The 15,438-nt window shown below is 46.7% G+C and overlaps 2 protein-coding genes across 2 annotated transcripts in view; one reads left to right on the top strand and one right to left on the bottom strand.

Annotated features, from left to right (window-relative positions):
- The window catches only part of KCTD19 (potassium channel tetramerization domain containing 19), a 93,336-nt gene that overhangs the window by 77,519 nt on the left and 379 nt on the right, over window positions 1–15,438 (bottom strand). Inside the window, exons 2-5 of the mRNA XM_084812900.1 lie at window positions 7,630–8,418; window positions 6,990–7,286; window positions 4,119–4,269; window positions 1,701–1,892 (exon numbers count right to left, since the gene is read on the bottom strand). Of these exons, the coding sequence (XP_084669026.1) occupies window positions 1,701–1,892; window positions 4,119–4,269; window positions 6,990–7,286; window positions 7,630–8,418 (1,429 nt within the window). The remainder of the gene's footprint in view (window positions 1–1,700; window positions 1,893–4,118; window positions 4,270–6,989; window positions 7,287–7,629; window positions 8,419–15,438) is intronic.
- LOC146339171 (leucine-rich repeat-containing protein 36-like) overlaps window positions 7,513–15,438 on the top strand; it is a 64,277-nt gene continuing 56,351 nt past the window's right edge. Inside the window, exons 1-3 of the mRNA XM_084812466.1 lie at window positions 7,513–7,576; window positions 12,357–12,382; window positions 13,455–13,503. The gene's annotated coding sequence lies outside the window, so the exon portion shown is untranslated. The remainder of the gene's footprint in view (window positions 7,577–12,356; window positions 12,383–13,454; window positions 13,504–15,438) is intronic.

The following is a 15,438-nucleotide window of genomic DNA, read 5'->3' as shown; positions in this document are numbered from 1 at the left end:
CCTGATGTCTCATCCAAAAGGGCCAAAAGGATTTGGTCTGTTTCACATGTAAAGTCAAAATGATGCTTTGTCAGGGGTGGGGAACCTCCCACCCCAGGCTGTATTTCCTCAGCAAAATGTGGTTGGGGGCACCATACGGGCAGTGGATGGAGCCAAAGCATACACACCCACCATTCACACGTGTGCAGACTCAGCCACCTTGGCTTCCATGCTGCGCAGTGAGAAAATCCTGGTTTGGAGGGGAAGTGCAAAAGCACAGCTTGCAAATTTGGGAGTAACAGCAAACTATGGGGTGCACTACAGCAGCAGCAGTGCACTGAGGTGAAGCGTTTGAGGGGAGGGGATGGGCAGGGAGGAAGGTGCAAGCAAACCACAAGGCTCATTTCCGTAGCGCAATTGTTGTTTGGTGGTATCTATGAACTGAGCTCAGTTTCAAACTGAAGCCCCTCTGTGCAGAAAGTTATAATAATCATTAAACATGCTTCTACTTTTTGGAAGGCCTAATAAAATTTTGTCCTAATATAACTTTTGGACTTTTTTCTTATAGCCAACATGGATATTTTTGATTTTTACATATTATAGGTATCACTTGAGTGTCAATGTAGAGGCTGATGACATAGAAGAAAGCTTTATACCTGTGCAGGCCATATCAGAGAACTTTCCAGGAAACAAATTCCTGGTTCCTCCACTATATGAAGTAAGCTATATTCCCATGTATATGGGATTCCTGCATTGAGCAGGGGGTTGGACTCGATGGCCTTGTAGGCCCCTTCCAACCCTACTATTCTATGATTCTATGTACTTTGAGTACATATCACATTCAGCCCAATGTAATAAAGACAGCGGTTCCAGCTTGAGCCATCTGATGAATAGTCTTGGTAAAAACAGGGCAGGTAGTAGCTTCTTCGAGTTTTTGGTCCCAACGGTGCCGGTGCAAGGGCTTTCTTGCCCACGACCCTGAGGCTCAGCTTCAGGTTCATGCATTGGTTTTGGTTTTGCTAAAACTCTAATTCTCCATGCCCTTCCCCTAACAAGGGGAAGTCTTTCCGTCTTTCATTTACTCTAGTTTTATATGGCTAAATCTGGAGTACACATTTTAAAATAAACTTGAAATACTCCGAACTTAAGAACTCTTTTGCCCTGTATTAATTTCTGAGGAGGCACCCTGGCCCAGTAGTCCCTTTGGCTGTGCAACATGCTGCCATGGACCAGCTCAGAGCCTTGGTTCATTCCTGCCTGCTGCTCCTGCTCCTCCCCAGCACTTGTCTCCAGGATCTTGGTATTCTGCTGCTGGGTTGTACTTTGGATTGATACGCTAAAAGTGCATCAAGTCAGGCCATGTTCAGAGGCAGCATAACTCAAGATGGCCAAATGCTGGGATGGCTTTCTCCATCATGTTCTGCTTCTCAGCTTCCCTGGAGCATCTAGTTGTCTACTGTCCCAAAGTGCGTGACCATGATCTGACCTAGCAGGGCAATTCTTACCTTCTAAGACAGACCTGTTCTTCCCACATAGCCCACTGACCCCAACCCTTCAACCACTACCTATAACTGAGTCTGCCTCTAAAGGCTAATGATGGGTAGTAAGCGTAATAAGTAATAATAGTAGTTAAGGGTGGTAATAATCATTTGGAAGAGATACAGGGAAATGATTATCTCTTCTTGTCTTCTGCAGCACTCTTTTCCAAGGAAAAGGCTTACCTATGAAGCGGAATTCACTGCCATCACATTCTATCAGCACAGCATTGTCAGATAGCCACAACAAATTATCATCGTTGACCAATGAAGGATATTTATCAATCAGGTCTAGGGGCAGAAAGCAGTAATGCACTTCCTCTTCAGTATCTAGTAACGGAGTGTCCATTAATCCTAGAGGAGCTTTCTCATGTAATCCTAGTACAGGGGGAAAGTGAATGTCAGTAGGCAACCAGGAAAGTCTGAGCTATCAAAGGATTGGAAACCTAAATCCAGGGGCCAAACAACATGTGATATAAATGTGTCTTTGCATTTAATGTGCTGGCTTTTTAAATGCAAATTGAATTACCTTAGGGAATGGGCTGATAGTCATCAGGTTCACTGCAGGTGTAGAAGGGAGTTTAACTGTTTCCTCCCTTTCTGCATTCCTAAGGAAAATTCCTCCTCTGAAGCTGCTATTTGCAATAGAAAGAAATTCCCCATTAGCACTAATGGGGAATTACCTCTTAATACCATTTTCAGAGGTAAATGTGGCTATTTGAATTTTAAAAAACTGATGCTATTTGCATTTAAAAAAACAAAACAAAAACCTCTGCACATTAAAGGCAAAGATGCATTTAACACCATGTGCAGTTTGGTCCCCAGCATGATTTGGGATTTTCTGTTTAGTTGACATTGTTAGTTTCAAGTATATTTCATACAATCATACAATAGTAGGGTTGGAAGGGGCCTACAAGGCCATCGAGTCCAACCCCCTGCTCAATGCAGGAATCCAAGTCACAGCATCCCTGACAAATGGCTGTCCAGCCTCGTCTTGAACGCCTCCAGTGTGGGAGAGCCCACCACCTCCCTAGGGAATTGGTTCCATTGTTGTATTGCTCTAACAGTCAGGAAGTTTTTCCTGATGTTCAGCCGGAAGCTGGCTTCCTGGAACTTGAGCCCATTATTCCGTGTCCTGCACTCTGGGATGATCAAGAAGAGATCCTGGCCTTCCTCTCTGTGACAACCTTTCAAGGACTTGAAGAGCACTATCCTATCTCCCCTCAGTCTTCTCTTCTCAAGGCTAAACATGCCCAGTTCTTTCAGTCTCTCTTCATAGGGCTTTGTTTCCAGTCCCCTGATCATCTTCGTTGCCCTCCTCTGAACCCTCTCCAGTTTGTCTGCATCCTTCTTAAAGTGTGCCTAGAACTGGACACAGTACTCCATTTAATGTATACTTGTCCTGCATTTGCTTCCAGGAAACTATCTCCCAATTGGCGAATATCTAGAATCACAACTTCTTTATTTCTGTACGTATTTTCAAACTATATCATCACTTTTCTATAAAAGCACCCAAGATGATGCACAATTTCTCTAATTTCAAATCAGGTTAGCTGAAACACAGTCAACGCAGTCATATTTGTCTAGCCTGTCCCCATAATAAACCCTGTTATTGCCTTTTGACAGTTGGAGAACTTGAGCCAAGGGAAAGTGCCCCACCAGGTGAGTTAAAGCCTGAGTATGGATCCTGCTCTCCCTTGGAACATTGCTGTTATCTAGTGGACCCCACTTTCCTAGGAAGGCTGGATTTCAGCCTTTCACCTTGATGGACAAATGTCCTTTTGCCCTGCTGCCTTTGTCTTGGTCCTCTGGTACCAAAGGTGAGGTGCAGAGCCAAGGAGCAGGGATGGCCCAATATATTTTGTTGCCAGAGGCAAAGGATGTTACCCCACTCCCATTTGAAATACAGAAGCTGACCAGAATGGCAGTGGAGTATTGTTTCAACACTGGAAGATGTTGTTCCAATGCCACCGCACCTAACTGTGGTGGGCTAGTGGGCTCAGAGCAGATTAGCTTAGGGGGGTCATGGGGAACCGTTGGAGGGGGCTGCTACTACCTGGTGCAGCTGCCTCACTCCGCTGATTGACAGGGGCGGCCCTGAAAGGGAATCTTGTTTCCACTTGGTTCCATCATAGTTTATGAAATTTGTTGGTTGCTCCTTGCACAGTCATACACATTTGCATGAAGAGTTTGTCATAATCACACCGTTTGGCAGAGTTCACAAATTCAACACCTAATTTCTCTCCACTGAGAATTGTTGTACATCTTAAAATAGATTTAAAATTGTTGTACGTCTATGAGTGCTCCAGACCTGCAGAATTTTCAGGGACATGCCAATTGCCCTGGTATAATTCAGGTGAGTGAAAAATAAAGTGCACCTAAAATTCAGAAACAAATGACCCAGGAAATGCACTGCAATGACTATGAGAAACTGGCTTGGAGTCCAAGCCTCCTGGGCCCAACCATCACTCTCTGTCTGGACACATTAGCTTAATAATATCAGTGGCAGTTTACAAAAGTCATCCAGCATTTTTGCTTATGATCATTATTGTTGCCACATTAGTCCTGGCTAAGCTTAAGTAGTTGCTTATGATGGATTTTTACCAGTAAATGCTGGGCTCTTCAGAGGTAATTCGGATGGCTTGCTGATACATTTTCGTGTTCTCCAGTAATTCATAGATGCTCTTTCAGCTATTGGTATATCAGCAGGTCGGATGCGCAAATTATGTTTCCCTTCCTTCAAATTGTCTAAAGTCTTAAGACAGACAAACATCTGTTTAGCATGCATGATACTCATAACAGAGTAATGGAATATATCTATGTAACAGTGCTTTGGTTCTGCTATCAATGATGGCAGCTCCAATACAAACCTTGAAACAGGAGAGCTCCTCAACGACACCACAAACTTTAAGGCGAATATACTATTGATCATCACAAACGTAAACAAGATTCTGAGCTAAAATCCCATTCCCTTTTTCACAGAATTACTTCACTTTGGCAAAGCTTTGATACACTGCTCTGCCTCTTTCTGGGGTGCCGACTGAGACGGCCCAGCACTAGGCGGCCTCCTCAAAAGGCCAGATTTGGACTGGGGCTTCTACTGTCCCAACGCCTATGAAGAGCAAAACTAATCAGCAATGGCCATGGAACCCACTCACTTGGGTGATTTTCAAAGAAATCCCGGGAGGCATCTGACACAGATGCTTGCAAGTCAGGGCAAACCAGGCTTGCACAACCTATGACCCACCAAGCCAGAAGCAACCCACCAGTCCTTCATTATGGTCTGGCAGCAGGCACTTGACAACTCATATGTAACACCGAAGCATGGTTTGGAGACTGGGAGCGCTCCTCAGGACTCGGGCTCTCCCTCCTCTCGCACACTCTTCACATCCTGGTTTGCACTCATCATAGTTTACCAGGACATCTGAATTGCCAAACAATGGTTAGTGCTGATCTCCAAACCAGGGCTTGCAAACTTGCGTCGTACTGTTGTTTGAATCATGATTTGGAAGCAAAGCATTAACCATAGCTTACCATTTGGATTCATGCACTTCCCACTTCCACTCGCTCTCTCTCACACGTGGCTCTCCACGGCACATTATGGCTAGCAAAAAAGAAGCAGCGAGGACCTCTGCGCAAGAGGTCATGAGGGAAAGGTAGTAGGGAGCCCACGAGTTTCCAGAGGCAGTCCCCTGTGCCAGCTATGGTCACACCTGAACTGAGAAGTCATGTGTTGCCCTGGCTTTCCATTTGGCCCAGGTTTTCGCCACATTTGCACAAGTGCTGTCTTCCTGCATTCCTTTCTCAGCCTGATCTTTCTCAGCCTGATCTCAGCTTTCTCAGCCTGATCAGTCAGTCTGACATCAATCCCTGGGAAAATTCTGGAGGAGATGATAAAGGAATCCATCTGGAAGCACCTTGAAAACAATGCCGTGATTACTCGAAGCCAACATGGATTTGTCAAGAACAAGTCCTGCCAGACAAATCTGATCTCATTTTTTGATCAAGTAACCTCCTTGTAGACCATGGGAATACTGTAGACATCATATAACTCGACTTCAGCAAAGCTTTCGACAAAGTGCCCCATGATATCCTGATGAGCAAACTAGCTCAAAGTGGGCTAGATGAAACAACGATCCGGTGGATCCACAGTTGGCTACAGAATCGGACTCAAAGAGTGCTTATCAATGGGACCTTCTCAAGCTGGGGAGAGGTAACGAGTGGGGTACCGCAGGGCTCAGTCTTCGGCCCAGTGCTCTTCAACATTTTTATTGATGACTTGGAGGAGGAAGTGCAGGGAATGCTAATCAAATTTGCAGATGACACAAAATTGGGCGGGATAGCTAATACTTTGGAAGACAGAAACAAAATTCAAAGTGATCTGGATAGAATGGAGCGTTGGGCAGAAAACAATGGAATGACATTTAATAGGGATAAATGCCAAGTTCTGCACCGAGGAAAAAGAAACCAAATGCACAGTTACAAGATGGGGGATACGTGGCTCAACCACACTACGAGCGAGAAGGATCTTGGAATTGTCGTCGATCACAAGCTGAATATGAGCCAACAATGTGATGTGGCTGCAAAAAAGGCCAATGCTCTTTTGGGCTGCATTAATAGAAGCATAGCTTCCAAACCCCGGGAAGTACTAGTTGCCCTCTACTCAGCACTGGTTAGGCCTCATCTGGAGTACTGTGTCCAGTTCTGGGCACCACACTTTAAGAAGGATGCAGACAAACTGGAGAGGGTTCAGAGGAGGGCAACAAAGATGATCAGGGGACTGGAAACAAAGCCCTGTGAGGAGAGACTGAAAGAACTGGGCATGTTTAGCCTTGAGAAGAGAAGACTGAGGGGAGATATGATAGCACTCTTCAAGTCCTTGAAAGGCTGTCACAGAGAAGGAGGCCAGGATCTCTTCTTGATCAACCCAGAGTGCAGGACACGGAATCATGGGCTCAAGTTCCAGGAAGCCAGATTCCGTCTGAACATCAGGAAAAACTTCCTGCCTGTTAGAGCAATATGACAATGGAACCAATTACCTGGGGAGGTGGTGGGCTCTCCCCCACTGGAGGCCTTCAAGACGAGGCTGGACAGCCACCTGTCAGGGATGCTCTGACTTGGATTCCTGCACTGAGCAGGGGGTTGGACTCGATGGCCTTGTAGGCCCCTTCCAACCCTACTATTCTATGATTCTATGATCGAGCAGCACAAGCTGGCCCCTGGTCTAGGAAAGACCACTCAAGAGTCTTGGCCTGACCCTGAGAGTGGTCCTACGAATTGCTCTACTGTCCCCCCAGAAGTATGGTTTCAGGGCAGCCCAGCCTCTTCAGGGGCCCGGGAAGGCACGTCTGCTGAGGTGTGCCTTGTGTGTGTCGGCCTAAGGCCCTTGCCTTGCAGACTAGGCTCTGCCCTATCCTTCTCACATCTTATGCCTGGAGAGCAGCCATGTTCTCATTACCCCAAGGGAGGAGGTACCTGTAAGAGAGGGGTCAGCTGCAAAAGCACCGCCTGCTCATACAGCAAGTTCAGTTCTGCACAGCTGGAGAAGGACAACTTGGATGTGTGCAGGTAATAATGGATGTGTCTGAAGGTGTATCCATCTCTGTCAATGAACAACCTCACATTTTCATTCTGAGTCAGAGCGGAAACCTCTTTCCAGATCAGAGAGTCTGGAAACTGGGCGATTTTGCTTTTTGGAACAGAGAAGCACCAGCCACCGACATTGAGGTGGACCAGCTCTTCTGAGGATTCGTGGATGATTTCTGGTTCTTCCTAATTGAGAAAGGAAAAATTAAATCAGAAGATTAAGAGCAGGGAAAAGTGCGCCCCCCCCCGATCTTTTTAAAAGAACACTCTCCTTCCCTCTCCCCGGGGAAAGGATGGCACAGATGACGATCTCATCCAAGAACGTGCTCCAGCAGACAACCCGCGCCGCCCAGACCCAACATGCACATGCTCAGAGGCACGGTCTGTTTCCCCGCCTCCCCCTTTACGCAGCGGAGCCGCGCCGGCGCTGAAATCAGGCGGGGGCGAGCGTGTGGGAGCCCGCCCCCCGAGCCGGGGTGGGTGGCTGCTCGGCTGCCCTTCCCCGAGGAGACGGCCGCCGCCGCCTCACCATGCTGGCGCGGAGCCGGCGGAGGGCCCTCCTGCGGGGCGGGGCGGGGCGGGGCGGGGGCTCAACGGCCTCGGCGCGCGGCCCGTCCCCGGCCGGCCGGCGCCTGCCGCGTGTTTGCCGCCGGGTTGCCCGGCAACGCGCCGGCTGCTGACGGCGCGGGCCGCGCTGGCGCTGAGCGAGGCCGGGCCGCGCGGGGGCCCCGGGCGCGCGGGGCGGCCCCCGCGGGCCCCTCTGGAGAGGCCCCGGGGATCCCTCGCGCGCGGAGCAGGCGCCGCCCAGCACGGCGCGGGCCGCCCAGCTCCCCGAGGGGCCGGGAGGCGCGGCGCCGGGCGGGCCCCCCGAGCTTCGGGCGGGGAGCCTGCTTGAGCCGAAGGGGACGACCGCGGCCGCTGCCCGGCGGCCTCCCCCGAGACTCGGGGCAGCCCGCGGACGGAGCCGGGCCTTCGGGAAGGAGCGTTCGGCGCGGCCGCGGGCTTCAGGACGAGGCCGCGCGGCGGGCCGAGCGTGGGGGCGCGCGGGGCTGCGGGCTGCGGTCGCTGGCCGCGGGGCTGGGGAGCGGCCCGGGCTCGCAGGCTGGCCGGAGGCAGCGCCCCGCGGGAGGCAGCGGCGCTGCCGCGTCTCTTCCCCCTCCGTGGAGGACGAAGGAAAGGAGGCCTCGCGCAGCCTGGGCCTGAGCGCTGGCGCGCGCCCGCGCCGCGCCTTCCGTGGTCGACAGTGCCACGCGCAGAGGGGTCGCGCCTTCGTCGCGTTGCTACTCTGAGAGGGGAGCGTTTCAAAGCGGCAAGAGAGCTGTGGGGATCGGAGGGGGGCCTGGGGGGCCTTGCAGGGCCCAGCCGACCTGTCTCGTGCACAGCAGGCCTCTGTTTCAAATTCCAGGCCTTTTCCCCCGAGTTCAACTTGGAAAAGGAATGTTTGACCTGCACATAATAGTATCTTAATTTATTATTTATAATGGAACGTACCACTGCATTTTCTTCTCCAGATGGAGATATTCAAGGCAGCCAACAAAGGCATGCAATACAAAATAATCCAGTCATTAAAAATGCAATAACATCTACCTGTGTCTCTACCTTCAGAGAGAACATGATTTGAAAGTAGAACTGCTACTTATAGTATGAATACTCATTCTATCTTCACCTGTAAACAGCTTCTTTGGGTTCTTGTTTTTGTTCTTTTACTTTGACCAAAGGCACAGTGGGACAAAATAATTAGGTCTGTGCACTATGAGAAGAAATCCCTACCACAAAGCACTCTTTGAAAACCACGTCTGGCTCTAGCCTAACAGTTTTTCCTCCTTCCTAGTGACACTACCCCTTCATGGATCACTGCCTTGTGGTGAAGGGGCTTGCATAGCTCAGTGAAGCCATAAGCTATGCCGTGCAGGGCCACCCAAGACAGACAGGTCATGGCGGAGAACAAAATGTGGTCCACTGGAGAAGGATATGACAACCCACTCCAGTATTCTTGCCAAGAAAACCCCATGGAACGTATCACAAGGCTAAAAGAGATGATGCCGGAAGATGAGCCCCTCAGGTCGGAAGGTGTCCAATATACTCCTGGGGAAGAGCAGAGGGAATTCCCTGAAAGAGTGAAGCGGCTGGACCAAAGCCGAAAGGACACTCAGCTGTGGATGTGTCTGGTGGTGAAAAAAAAGTCCGATGCTGTAAAGAACAATATTGTTTAGGAACCTGGAATGTCAGATCAATGAATCAAGGTAAGCTGGAGGTGGTCAAACATGAGATGGCAAGATTGAACATCGACATCTTGGGAATCAGCGAACTAAAATGGACAAGCATGGGCAAATTTAATTCAGGTGACCATTATATCTACTACTGTGGGCAAGAATCCCTTAGAAGAAATGGAGTAGCACTCATAGTCAACAAAAGGGTGGGGAAAGCAGTACTGGGGTACAATCTCAAAAACGACAGAATGATCTCAGTACGAATCCAAGGCAAACCATTCAACATCACAGTAATTCAAGTCTGTGCCCCAACCACTGATGCCGAAGAAGCAGAGGTTGATCGGTTCTATGAAGACCTACAACACCTTCTAGAACTAACACCAAAAAAGATGTCCTTTTCATCATAGGGGATTGGAATGCCAAAGTAGGAAGTCAAGAAATCACCGGGATAACAGGCAAGCATGGCCTTGCTAATAGAGTTTTGCCAAGAAAACACGCTGATCATAGCAAACACTCTTTTCCAACAGCACAAGAGATGACTCTACACATTGATTATGTCCTTTGCAGCCAAAGATGGAGAAGCTCTATACAGTCAGTAAAAACAAGACCTGGAGCTGACTGTGGCTCAGATCATGAGCTGCTTCTTGCAATATTTTGGCTTAAATTGAAGAATGTAGGAAAAACCACTAAACCATTCAGGTATGACCCAAATCATATCCCTCACGAATATATAGTGGAGGCGAGGAATAGATTTAAGGGATTAGATCTGATAGAGTGCCTGAAGAACTATGGACAGAGGTCCGTAACACTGTTCAGGAGGCAGCAACTAAATCCATCCCAAAGAAGAAGAAATGCAAGAAAGCCAAGTGGCTGTCTGATGAGGCTTTACAAGTAGCTGAGGAAAGAAGGGAAGCAAAAAGCAAGGGAGAAAGGGGAAGATATACCCAGCTGAATGCAGATTGCCAGAGAATAGCAAGGAGAGACAAGAAGGCCTTCTTAAATGAACAATGCAAAGAAATCGAAAACAACAGAATGGGAAAGACTAGAGATCAAGAAAATCGGAGCTATCAAGGGAACGTTTTGTGCAAAGACGGGCATGATAAAGGACAAAGATGGCAGGCACCTAACAGAAGCAGATGAGATTAAGAAGAGGTGGAAAGAATACACAGAACTGTACAGGAAAGATTTGAATGTCCCTGATAGCCATGATAGTGCGGTCATGGAACTTGAGCCGGGCATCCTCGAGAGTGAAGTCAAGTGGGCCTTAGGAAGCATTACTAACAACAAAGCTAGCGGAGATGACAGTATTCCAGCTGAGCTATTTAAAATCCTAAAAGATGATGCTGTTAAAGTGCTGCATTCAATATGCCAACAAATTTGGAACACTCAACAATGGCCGCAAGACTGGAAAAGGTCAGTTTACATTCCAATTCCAAAGAAGGGCAATGCCAAAGAGTGTTCAAATTACTGTACAATTGCACTCATTTCACATGCCAGCAAGGTGATGCTCAAAATCCTACAAGCTAGGCTTCAGCAGTATGTGAACGGAGAACTACCGGAAGTACAAGCTGGGTTTCGAAGAGGCAGAGGAACTAGAGATCAAATCGCCAACGTTCGCTGGATCATGGAGAAAGCAAGAGAATTCCAGAAAAACGTCTATTTCTGTTTCCTTGACTATGCTAAAGCCTTTGATTGTGTGGATCACAGCAAACTGGCAAATAAAGAGTTTGGGAGTACCAGACCACCTTACGTGTCTCCTGAGAAACCTGTACAAGGGTCAAGAAGCAACAATAAGAACCAGACATGGAACAACCGATTGGTTCAAAATTGGGAGAGGAGTACGACAAGGCTGTATATTGTCGCCCTGCTTATTTAACTTATATGCAGAGTACATCATGAGAAATGCCAGGTTGGATGAATCACTGGTCGGAATTAAGATTGCCAGGAGAATTATCCACAACCTCAGATACGCAGATGATACCACCCTAATGGCAGAAAGCGAAGAGGATCTCAAGAGCCTCTTGTTGAGGGTGAAACTGGAGCTGGTTTGAAACTCAACATTATCATGGCATCTGGCCCCATCACTTCCTGGCATATAGAAGGGGAAGAAATGGAAGCAGTGACAGATTTTACTTTCTTGGGCTCCAAGATCACTGCAGACGGTGAGTGTAGCCATGAAATTAAAAGACGCTTGATCCTTGGGAGGAAAGCTATGGCAAACCTAGACAGCATAGTAAGAAGCAGAGACATCACCTTGCCACAAAGGTTCATATAATCAAAGCTGTGGTTTTCCCAGTAGCAACGTATGTCTGTGAGAGCTGGACTCTAAGGAAGGCTGAGCGCCGAAGAATTGATGCTTTCGAACTGTGGTGCTGGAGAAGACTCTTACGAGTCCCCTGGACTGCAAGGAGGTCAAATCAGTCCATCCTAAAGGAAATCAACCCTGAGTGCTCATTGGAAGGACAGATGCTGAAGCTGAAATATTTTGGCCACCTAATGCGAAGAGAAAACTCCCTGGAAAAGACCCTGATGCTGGGAAAGACTGAAGGCAAAAGGAGAAGGGGACGGCAGAGGATGAGATGGCTAGATAGCATCACCGATGCAGTGAATATGGACTTGAGCACACTCCGGGAGAGAGCGCAGGACAGGAAGGCCTGGTGTGCTATGGTCCATGGGGTCATGAAGAGTCGGACACAACTGAACAACAACAAAGTGACACTACGTATCCCTCCAGAATTCTTTTCTTTTTTAAAAGTCTGTTTATTGCCAGTTCACAGAATTCCTTTCTGTCATTGCTCAGATATTGTATTTGTGTTTTATTTATCAAATTTTATTTGTGATTGTAAGCCACCTTGAGTGACTTTTTTTTGGTAGACGGGGTATAAATAAAATAAATACCACAAGGGGTCTTGGGAGCGGCAACCTGATAGGACCCATTCTTGTGAATGGGTATGATAGACATTTCTGATATGCAGGGGATAAACTTTTAAGTTTAAGAACAGTAGGAAAAACCAAAATACATTTACAAGTTGTTATTTTTTTCCAGAACAGGTGGAGTCCCTCTCCCTGCAGGTAAGGCAAAATTGTCTCCCTTGGAGATAGTCTGAAGTCCTTTAAAAATCTTCACTTCTTAGATTTGTCAAACAACCTGGTTGTTAGCTTGGAGGTGAGTTCTTCAGTTTCCATGTTGACCTATATACAAGCAATTGACTGTTACTGTTATTACTGCTATTTTACTTTTTTGCTGCTTGTCTGGGTTTAACATCAGTTTGTTCACCCTTACCCAGCCTATTATCAAACCCAGGCAGCATTCAAGGGTTTCAGCTGCTTCCTGGGTATTGGGTGACAAAGAGCAAGAGACCTGAGCTATGTGCATCCGCAGGAAGTTGCATGGGGATGCAGTTGCCCCACCCCCACCCTGATGAGCCATTTATCTCCAGAAAGGTCAGGCCTAGAGGCCTGGGGGGGAGGTTGTTGGGGGGGGGGTAACCCTGAGAAGAGTAGTTTCATTTCCCTGGTTAAGTTTCATTTTCCTGAGTTAAGTTTCATTTCTTCAAGTTTGAAACAGTACTTTTGGTTTGGAGGGATATAAAGGGGGAGATTGCCAGGGGAGAGTCAGGAAGACCAGAGCAGGGAGAAGCATCCTAGAGAAGTCTTAGGTGCAGCTAGGGTAGAGGAACTTGTATTTTTTTCAACCTTTATTTTCTCTTTTGTATCACTCAGCTCTATTCTGTAAATACCGTTAGTTGTAATTTGCTTGCTTTAAGTTATGAGTAAACTGTTGTGGTTAACACCCAGGTCCAGGTCATAAAGGGAACCCTGACAACCCAATATTGTGTAAACAATGATGCCTACATGACTGTTTTGTCATCTTATGTTTAAGAGAATCACTAAAATCCCCCTGGCTGTCTTGCTCAACTTCCCTTTAATATCTGCCACCTAAAAATCCATTTTCCAACATCCATGAGCAATCTTAGAAGGAAGACTTGCTTTTATTTTGATTACTAAATCCTGAGAGAAGAGGATAAAAACAGTAACCAAAATTCATAGAACACAGGGAGGGAGAGAAGGAAAGAGGACTCCTTCCATCCTTTCTGCTCAGAAGAGTAACCCCCCCTTCTCCTGTTGCCCTTTTCCACAGAAGGAGTTCAACAGAGCTTCCTATCACTTCACAAATTAGCAGATTTGGAGAGGTAAATCTTTGCTTTATCTTCTGTTTCCTTCTAAATAGTCCATATTCCAATTATTATCTTTTCCTCCCTGTTTCCTAGTATTCCATCCCATTCCAAACTCCAAAAGCCCTTGCCTTTGGAGCTCCCTGCTGCTCTTCTATGCCTCTCCATCTACTTACTTCCCAAACCCCTGCATTTGCTCTAACCCCCTCCTCCAAACTCTCACAATTACCCAAAAAAAGTCTGTTTCTCCCCCCATTCAAATTATCCCTAGCTGAAACTTCTTTCCCCCCCTCCCCCACACTTTCTCCGCCTTCCTCCATGATCACTACACACACACACCCCTTGCTAGGAGTTAAAACTTCTCTTTGAGGTGCTGCACATTTATCAAACTTCTTTTAAACACACACACACACACACCCCTTACTAGAAATTAAAACTGTTCTCTTTTGGACACACACGCATGATTTTCTATAAATCCCAGTGTACCTAGATTCACGATTGACTTTAAATGCTTGATTATCTTTAACCTTCCCCATGTTAATATATGATTCTAATTCCCCTGATGAGTTATTTTAATTCATTTTAAATTCTTTAATAAAACAAATAATTGCTTTCGAAGATCTTGTTGTGGTCTCTGACTCTCAGCTTTGGGGGGTATCACATTTTCCTAAGTGCCCAGAGTTCAACACCAAAGGATCCCTCAGGTATGTGTTTGGTACATGTATGTGATACGGACACCCATGCATACTTCGTAACACTGTCTCGGCACTGAATAACCACATCCTGAAGGAAGTACCTAATTTCCAAATTTTCTTGTTCACATGGTGTTTTTGACGTAGGGTTTAACGTGTGTGTTGGGGTTCCACTTGGGGAAGGCTCAGTCTGGGCTGCAGCTTGGAACTTGGTCTCTGAGGTGGGATGTAGGGAACAAAAGAAGTGTCTCTGAGAATGTGCCAAATGTTCCAGCTTCATCACTGAGCCACTGTAACCCTCACAAAGGGATTTCTCTGCTTTCCTCTGGGAGGATTTATCAAGAAGGTAGCGGTGGTGATAATGCGGTGAAGGGGCTCATGGCCCTCTCTTGATGGGAGGGCTCAAGATGGTTACAGAGGTGTGTGTCGTCAGAATGACCCTGGGCTGCCACTTGTTTGAAACTGGATAATTAGGCCCCTAACAAAAGAGGTGGGGGGTCAATGCACTTTGACAGAAAGCTGTTTTTAGTGACTCCTGGAGTACACACCCAGGGCATACCTGGTTTGTAATTTTTAGGGTAAATCTTTTTCTCTACTACCTGATGGACTAGAAAGTGCGTTTTCAATTAAGAATGCCCAAATGGTGATCAAATCTGCTTGCTTCTATTTCTAAAATTATATATATATATATATACACGCGCGCGCGCTCTTTCATCCAACTTGTGGACCTCTTGGCTGTCTGTGCCTTCTCCCTTTGCAACTGAATTTTGCATTGAAAAGAAAGTGTGTGAATAATTAAAGCTCAGCACCCTGTATAAGTTTAAGGAAACTGTGTCACCGAAAAATAATCCAGTTGCTGCTTGCTCATCATCATTCAGTTTATATGCCGCTTTTCCACAAAAAATGCCCAAAGCAGCTAATAAAACAGTAATACAGCAACATTATAATAGGACTTCATTACAATCATAAATTGCTCATTTCACTGATACTAACATAATAACGTTTCAGATTAATTACAAAATAATGCTAATGTTGCTTATTGCCTGCCCGCCTGCCTGCCTTAACTTGTATGGGGTGACTCATAGTAAAAAAAAATTAACCACAAATTAATGTTTTTCAAAATTAAAATTAATTTCCCCTTCTGTGGTGTAGGCCCAAAATAACTTTTTTCCCATTTATTTCAGAAAAAAAGTTTAGAATGACAGTTTTAGTGTGACATACATCATTATTTTTCTTTCAGAGAACTTAACTCACGGGACAC

This window comes from Heloderma suspectum, chromosome 8, assembly GCF_057233095.1.
Source record: "Heloderma suspectum isolate Gila_16-S chromosome 8, 16-S_ref, whole genome shotgun sequence".
Classification (NCBI taxonomy): domain Eukaryota; kingdom Metazoa; phylum Chordata; class Lepidosauria; order Squamata; family Helodermatidae; genus Heloderma; species Heloderma suspectum.
This window is presented reverse-complemented; position numbering and strand designations above follow the sequence as displayed.